The following is an 8,244-nucleotide window of genomic DNA, read 5'->3' as shown; positions in this document are numbered from 1 at the left end:
AGCTGCTCTGCACAGGCTTTCCATAAAATCAAAAATTAGATGCACCATCATATCTTAAGGAGCTTGTAGTACCATATTGCCCCACTAGAGAGCTGCGCTCACTAAATGCGGGGCTACTTGTGGTTCCTTGAGTCCTACAAAGTAGGATGGGAGCCAGAGCCTTCAGTTATCAAGCTCCTCTTTTATGGAACCAGCTTCCACTTTCAGTCCGGGGGGCAGCCACAGTCACCACATTTGCCCTGGTCCAGCCCTTATGCTGCTACATGCCAAGACTGCCGGGGGACATCCTAAGATACACTGAGCTCCTCTCTCCTCTTCTCTCTCTCCTCTATCCTGTATGAATTAATGTCCCATAAATGCACATTACTAACTCTGCTTCTTCACCGGGTCTTTGTACTTTCTCGTCTCACAGGTTTCCATGGATCGTGGTTTTATCTGGACCGTGGTCGTGCCTCTTGCCGTGGCCCTGCTGACACCCACTGCTACTTTCATTATTATTAGTATTAGTCACATTACTATTACTTCTACCAATACCATTACTGCTTTTATTATCATTATTATTCTACTATCCACTCGTGTCATTATTAGTAGTCGTGATTTTTCAATAATTATTCCGGTTATAATCTCATTATTTGAATACTGTCTGTCATATGCATTGAATGTGTTGTAACTCTGTTATGTTGTTCATTCTGTACATAATGACATCTATTGCATTTCGGGAGAGCAACAGGGATCCTCCCCTGTTGTCTTTTTTCTCTTCTTGTTAAAGGTATTTAGTTTTTTCCTGGAACAATGTGAGGGCTCTCAGTGAGAGGATGTCATATGCGTACCAATTCAGGATGTGGGGCTGTACAAAATACATTTCATTTAATTGAAATAAAACCTCTAAACCAGATTTTGCCAAAAAGTTTTTTTCGGGAAAAGAAAGGAGGGAGGAGTCACTAATTATTGTAGTCTGCCATTTAGCTGCTTTAAAAAGAAAACCTTGTAAAAATGTGAGTACTAAGTAATCCAGACATAACAATGTAGAAATGACTCATTCTGGGGTTGTCACACGTTTTAAAGGGAAGGGCACTGCGGCCAGTCTGCCATTACAATTAGCGTTCTTTTTGGCCTGATTCAGTGAGATCTACGCTGACTGCTGGACATGCATTATGCATGAGTCTGTCCATATGCACTTGGGCCATCATGCATGCCCTTGTAGAAAAGCATCGACCACCGGCATGCAATTACATTTAGCTTGTTTCAACCTTCTCTGTGTACACATTCTCCTATGGAATGATGTGGAATGGTGGTAATGAAAGTGTGCATTCCCCTTTGATAAAAAAGTTGTGATATCCATCATTGATACTAAATGGACAGTTAAGCATAAATATTGCCTATTGTTGACATCTGTGTTGAGCTCTTTCCACTACCCACGTAAAACAGTGTGTCTCGATATTTTTGTCATTCTGAATTTTTTCAGATAAACTGAAGAATAAAGTGTTCTTTTAGTGGTTGAGAAAATCCTCCAACCTACTTCCTCATTAAACAATTGAAAGAGCCACTGAATTATCAGAAAACTGCATTGTCACAAAGCTGAAAACTGGGTAGTTTTTCTTATCTCATGAAGTAGATGAGAAGTATAGAAATACCTTGTTTTCCTCTATGCGGAACATTATAAATATCCAACAAACACGTGCTGTGGCTTTTCACTTTATGTCCTGACACAAGAATAGCCTATATTTGAAAATAGTTATATAATAATAGAGTTGGCCTGTCCCTGTCAATTATACTGGATTTTTTAAGGTTTTTTTTTTTCACTGTGCCCATTTTTGTGTGAGTTTTTGCAACTTGAAATGTTTGCGTGCAGAATGAGCCTGGCTCTGATGAAAGAATCAACAAGTTGGGGAACAGAGAGAAGATTAAAGAAATTGTATTGCTGGTTGCATGTCAACCACGTGAAAGGTTTCATTGATTTTGGTGACATGGGGATTCATTCTTAGTTTTGAGGACCAACAAGTTCCCAGCTGCAACTTAGTTGTAGTTGCAGGGAGCACTTGTCAGAACCGAGGTTGCAGTGTGTGTGAGAGTTGCTATTGCCTGTGGGTGTTTACTGCCCAGGCACTTTCCGGGAGCTTGGACCATGACCACTCTGTTCACTTTATCTCTCTGTAAAATCTCTTGACGGGAGATCTCCATCTTCTCCACGCGGCTCTTTAGCGCCCCTCGGAGAGGAAGCCCATAATCGCAGATGCGTCTCCAAGGGAGGAAACGCCACACATCCGTTATGGAACGGCAGGGCACCGGGGAATTTGGCACACGGTATCAGTCGTGAAAACGGAAACCTTACACAGCCCTATAATCAGAAACAGGCAGATCGTATGACTCAGTAGGACTGATCATCGCTGTCACTGTCAATACAAATATAGGGTGTATAGGGGGAATAATAGGAACCCCTCCCTCCCCCCTCCCTCCCTTCTCCCAGCTCAACATCACACGAGGAGGAGACACAGCTTGTTTATGTTTATGGGAGAGAGCGAGAGAACTGGTGATGGTTGAGCTGCTGATCTAATAAGGCTTAAAATTATTTCTCGTTTCATTCACTGTGAGGCAGCATCATTCCTTACCCATCTTTCAAGTGAGCATCATTCAATTAAAATGCAATTCTCGTCGCCCCCATCCACTGATATTTAATTAGACTGGAGAGCAGGGCTTCCACTGTCTTTTTTTTCTAGCACAGCTCTTCGGATTTCACCTCTAAGGCATATTTTCACTCTGTTACTCGTTGGTTAAACAAGGGCATGTATCCATTTGTTAATTGATACAATTACGCATTACGCGTAATGGTCACGTAGGTCTCCAGGCGCGCATCAATCACTGGTCTATTGACCTGCCCAAAACCCCTCTAACCGTTCCTGCTGGGACTGCCCTAATAGAGAAAGATAGAAACATCATCTTCATTAACTCCGGGATGGACCTCTGGCCAGAGAGCCAGAGGCGAACAGAGGTCGAGATTAAATAAAGGGAAAAAAATGTGCTTATTCTACCAGCTTTAATTGTGATAGATTGTAAATAAAAGAAACTGTTTTAAACTACATTCTTTTAAAACAGAAAATATCCAGCACACTTTGTAGTTTGTTTCCTATTTGCATGCAGGCTAAAAGGAAGAAAACAAGTAATCTCTCTATTTCACAAGACTATTTTTATGTTCTTCAAATTCATTAAACTCCACAAAGGGTTTCCATATGTTGCCAAGCTACAATGCAATAATAAGGAACACTAAAACAACTTTCCGTGACGTTATCTCAACAAATCGGCGAAGAAGAATTCTATTACAAAAGCAGGACAAGACTGTGTACAGTGCACCTTAAGAAACCCCTGCGTTGGACGTGATTGGCAAAGACATTATTCTATCCGTGGTACCCTGCCGTTCCGGGATTACAGTGACGTCACGCTGATACCCTTGCATGGATGAATGCTAAAGAACTATAGAGCCACAAATAATAGCACAAGCAGAGTCCATATCTTGCAAGTCTTACGTTATCCTTTAAGCCTCCTTCAGCTAACACAACAACAATTTTTTTTTGCACTTAATGACGCTTAATTTCATTTTTGTATCGGGTCCTTTGGGGGGATTATTCATTCATATAAAACAATCTGCAGCTGGTGCCATCCTAAAGTCTCCCTCCTATGAGTGAAGTCATCTATTATTGAGCGAAAGGCCGTGCGCGGAAATGTGTGTAAGACGGTGGATTTGAAGTAGAATTGGTTGCAATCGATCAAGGGTGAAGAATATTGCTGATGGTAACAAAAGAAGCAGCTATGTCTTTCTCGCAATTTGGATACCCTTACAATGCAACTTCACAGGTAAGCCTCTTTGCTTTTTATTCATTCTAAGTGTTGTGCACACACACGACACACACATACACACATCAACTGTTTTTTTGTGCATATTGTCTTGTATTTCACGACAGTCGGAGCATTTTTTCTCTATAAGTAACATTAATGGCTGAGTGACTTCTTAGACAAAGACTGCTTTTTTTCGTGTGGTGCTTTTGTTGTTGAACAAAATATCGATATACACGCACCCGTGTCCAATTACACTGAATTATGAATGAACTCACGTGTTTTTTTCCTGTTGACAATAGAGATGAATGTCACATATTGCTCACTGCGAGGTGTAATTGGGCTGTAACGCATGCTGTACACATTCGCAAACTTTCTTTTTGAATGAGACGTGTGGGATGTCAGACACCTTGCATTCTGATGACAGTTTTTAAAACTTAATTAAAGTGGTTTATTTACATTTAAAGACACCAGTATTGTGCTTAATGGCAAGTTTGAAGAAGTTCAAGTCGATCAGGGGACACAAGTTACTCTCATGGAAAAGTTGTCACCCAACTTTTATCTCGAAATTATTTTTAACGATCAGTACATTTTGTATAAAATTCAAATATTTCAATTGCAGAAGAATTGCTTGCAGTGATATTGTCTTAGATTGTTCTTATCTCGTTTTAAAAACGACGATAAACTGCAGCAGGTCACTTTTACGCACACCTCTTTCCATCTTAATATCCAGTGAAATGTTTTATTTTAATTTTTAAAATGAATACATGAAAAAGGGACAACGAGGTGCTACCGCTTATTACACGTTTTCAGAATGTAAGCTACTTTCTCTCATTGCAGGAGTCCTCTGAAAAGTGACTTACCTTCACGTTAAGATAGAGACACCTGATTCGGGACAATTAAAAACTGAGGTGAACAGAAAGCAAGCTCACGTGTTCACACGTTTCAATTTAAAGGCTCAACACTAAACTGAATGAGCAACACAATTTAGATATATTCGTTGCAGCGCATCACCCAAAGCCACTTCAGAGTTGTCACAGGCATCCAGATGAGAGCTGAAACAGCCAATGACCATGTTTACCCACGATTCTCTTCATGCAGTTTTTCGTGTCGGCAAACCCCAGTACGACTTGCTGCGATTCGATTTCCAGGTCGGTCTCTGATGGGACAGGCGGCTCCCAGACCGCCGCTGCCTCCTTCTGCTGCCCGTCCTACGAGAATCGGCTCCTGGCGAGCAGCCGGACGGAGCTGAACGCAGCGCTGGGGATGTACAGCTCTCCCTACGCCGCAGCGGCTGCCGCCAGCCAGAACTACGCCAACTACTTCCCCTACAGCACCGATCCATCCGCTATCTACTCCACTCTGGTGGGCTCACTTCTGCCTCATCTGATGCGTAAAAGGGGAGGAGGGGAGGATGGGGTTCGGGCTAATCGATCAACTGGGTTTTGTTCATCAATTTATGTCACACTGCAAACGTATCCGTCTCGACAAGCCGTTTAATCCAGCATCCAGTTTCATCTTCTTCTCCTTCGAAGCAAGTCAAAAATCCAGTGACTGAGGTGAAGGGAGCCACGTGAAGCAATACAGAGGAACTTGTTTCATTTGAATCAAATGCCATTTTATTATTATGAAGTAATCCTCCTCACGCTGCCTTGTTTCAAAAACACTGGCTCTTGTGTATGTTGCTGAGCCAGCATTTGAAAAATCTCATAATTATTCACTTTGAGAAAGTAAGATTTTAGAGTGGATAAAGGACTAAAAGACTTGTTAAATGGAAATGTTGCCGTGCAGATGTGACTTTTCTTTCTTTATTCATATTTATTTTAAACACCCAAAGTCAGCTAACATTTTCTGTCCATGGAAATTGTGTCTGAAACTGTAAAAAAAAAAAAAAGTCTTATTTATTTATTTCTGTTTAAGAGCATGCATATAGCAAATGTCTTCATTATTATTTTCAAAAATCCTCAAAATGCTGAGAAATAATACATGTTGCATGTATACTTACAACAACCTTGCTATCTTTTACAGAATCCACAGTATGACATTAAGGACAGCACAGGCACTTTACACGCTGGCATCACTCAAACCGCTGCATACTATCCTTACGACCATTCGCTGGGACAGTATCAATATGACAGGTACATTCTATGTTCCTTTTTCCACTTTCTGTAATACCTGTGACACACTTCAGGGTGAATATGCTGCATTCAGATCAAGGGTCAGAGTGTAACTCCATATCTGCATGGAGGAAAGCTGCATTTCAAACAGCAGGAAGAAGGGATATAAGATGTCGGAGTGAGTAGTCAATGATATCCTTCACTGCACTAATGGACACTGTGTGTGTGCATGTGTGTGTGTATTTCTGTGTGTCCCTTCTCCAGATACGGCACTGTAGACTTTAATGGCACAGCCAGAAGAAAGAACGCAACTCGTGAAACCACCAGCACCCTGAAAACATGGTTGTATGAGCACCGCAAGAACCCCTACCCCACCAAGGGCGAGAAGATCATGCTGGCTATCATCACCAAGATGACCCTCACCCAGGTGTCCACCTGGTTTGCCAACGCCAGGAGGAGGCTAAAGAAGGAGAACAAGATGACCTGGTCACCAAAGAACAAGGCCACTGACGACAGGAAGGATGACTTTAACAAGAGCGACCAAGACTGTGTCACCAAAGGTAATCATTTATTTTGGTGGCAAAAAGTTTACTGACACTAAATATAAGTAAATACAGTTGTCAATATGGACCACAAAGGGTAACATGTATATTTATATTTTAAAAAATGTGTGAACAACTGTTGCCTCCATGAGTTCATGACATCAACAACTTTTCAAACTGGGCTAATTACCTTTCTTCCATGCAGATTCTATTGATTGCAAGGAGGAGAAGGATCTGCACCTGAGTGATCTGGAGGACATGGACGACGACGACGACTGCGACAAGTTGGACAGTGACTGTGAAAAGGTGGCTGCGGATGAGCAGGACCTCCAGAGGGTCATGGCGGTATCCGGAGCCCCTCAAAAGAGAGACTGCGCCTCCGAGCTGCACATGAGTTTAACCAACAGCTTCCACGCGTTCCCCTGCAGCATCAAAAGTGTCAGCACCCTCCCTCCTCTCCCGTCCGACTTCCTGGACCCTGCGGCGTCCAAGGCACCGTCTTCGACCGGCCCCGCAGGAACTATGTCCCTGTCTCACTTTGAAGCATCAGATAAGCCTCGGATTTGGTCTCTGGCTCGCACGGCAGCTTCGGGGGTCATACTGAGCCCTCAGCAGCATGGCTCGGAGCTGAGGACAGGTAACTCAACCGGGGACTGCCAGCTCCAGAGCACCAGGCTTACTGGACAGTGTGGGGGCATGAGAGGCCTCCATGAATCTAGCAGTGTCACCAATGCTGAGAGTCCATTCCCCGAGGGCTTATCCTTGCACTCAAAAGTCTATGGCACAGGCAGCTACAGTCACAAAGACCTCCAACTGCACTGTTCCTCCTATGCTAACCTCCCGGACTCATGTCAGTACTCCTCTATTGAAGGTATGTCATCTTATACATGCACTATATTACAAGGGATATCATTAGAGAGGTATACCCTAAGAAAAGCTAGCGTTGCCAAATATGTTTAAAACTGTTCCATGTGCTGTTGGATATAGAAAAGTCCATTTAGGGTTAGGAAGTGAGGAGACGCTTTCTGACAACTTGCACCCGAGGCAAGTTTCTTAGACATGCTTTTATTTGGTTGTGTAGGATTCTCTGGTGGCAAAGCAGAGACACAGTCATCTGACCTCAGTGAAGCCTGCAGGACCGTGCAGGATGACAAGGTCACTGCGTTCAGACCAGTGATGAAGAGGTGAAGCAGGTGAGAGTCTGCACTGACCTGGAAGAAGCCAGCAAAGTCACGCACGCACACACGCACACACACGCACACTGGGTACAGAACAACAGCCTTGAACACTCACAGGTGAACAAGGACGCACACTCATTTACTTTATTTTATATTTATATCTAAATACAATCACTGCCAGGTTGAAGTGCTCGGTAACTAATATGCATAATGGCAGAAGTCATTTATAATTACAATCGAAGTATATGACACAATATTAACATAATGCAATCAACTTATAATACCATTTTTAAAGAGTGTTTATTCCTTACTTTAATTTCGTTTCTTTTCTTCTCCTAGATTGATGGAAACTGTACCACAATAAAGAATGGGACATGTATTATGCACTAAAGGACACACTGGCCGAGCAGCGGCCTCAATATGGAAGCGACCTGGCGCTGCTGCAGTGAGAGGCTGTCAAACTGTGGACGTGGCTATCATTTTTGCACAACTTTGTTTTTATGGTGTAAAAGACTTTATGCAAAAAATTCTAGATGCAAATGTATAAAGGCCAAGTTAAAACGGCCGGATTTGTGTATG

The 8,244-nt window shown here is 42.6% G+C and overlaps 1 protein-coding gene across 1 annotated transcript; it reads left to right on the top strand.

Annotated features, from left to right (window-relative positions):
* The first annotated feature begins 3,783 nt into the window (after positions 1–3,783).
* On the top strand, positions 3,784–7,675 carry irx6a (iroquois homeobox 6a). Its single transcript, XM_034529320.1, has 6 exons — positions 3,784–3,849; positions 4,930–5,193; positions 5,857–5,966; positions 6,210–6,505; positions 6,693–7,358; positions 7,569–7,675. Exons 1-6 carry the CDS (start codon positions 3,784–3,786, stop codon positions 7,673–7,675), a joined length of 1,509 nt encoding a protein of 502 aa, XP_034385211.1.
* Positions 7,676–8,244: the final 569 nt, after the last annotated feature.

Source organism: Cyclopterus lumpus, chromosome 3 (assembly GCF_009769545.1).
Source record: "Cyclopterus lumpus isolate fCycLum1 chromosome 3, fCycLum1.pri, whole genome shotgun sequence".
NCBI lineage: Eukaryota > Metazoa > Chordata > Actinopteri > Perciformes > Cyclopteridae > Cyclopterus > Cyclopterus lumpus.
Note: the sequence above shows the minus strand (reverse complement) of the source record. Positions and strands in the feature narration are given on the sequence as shown.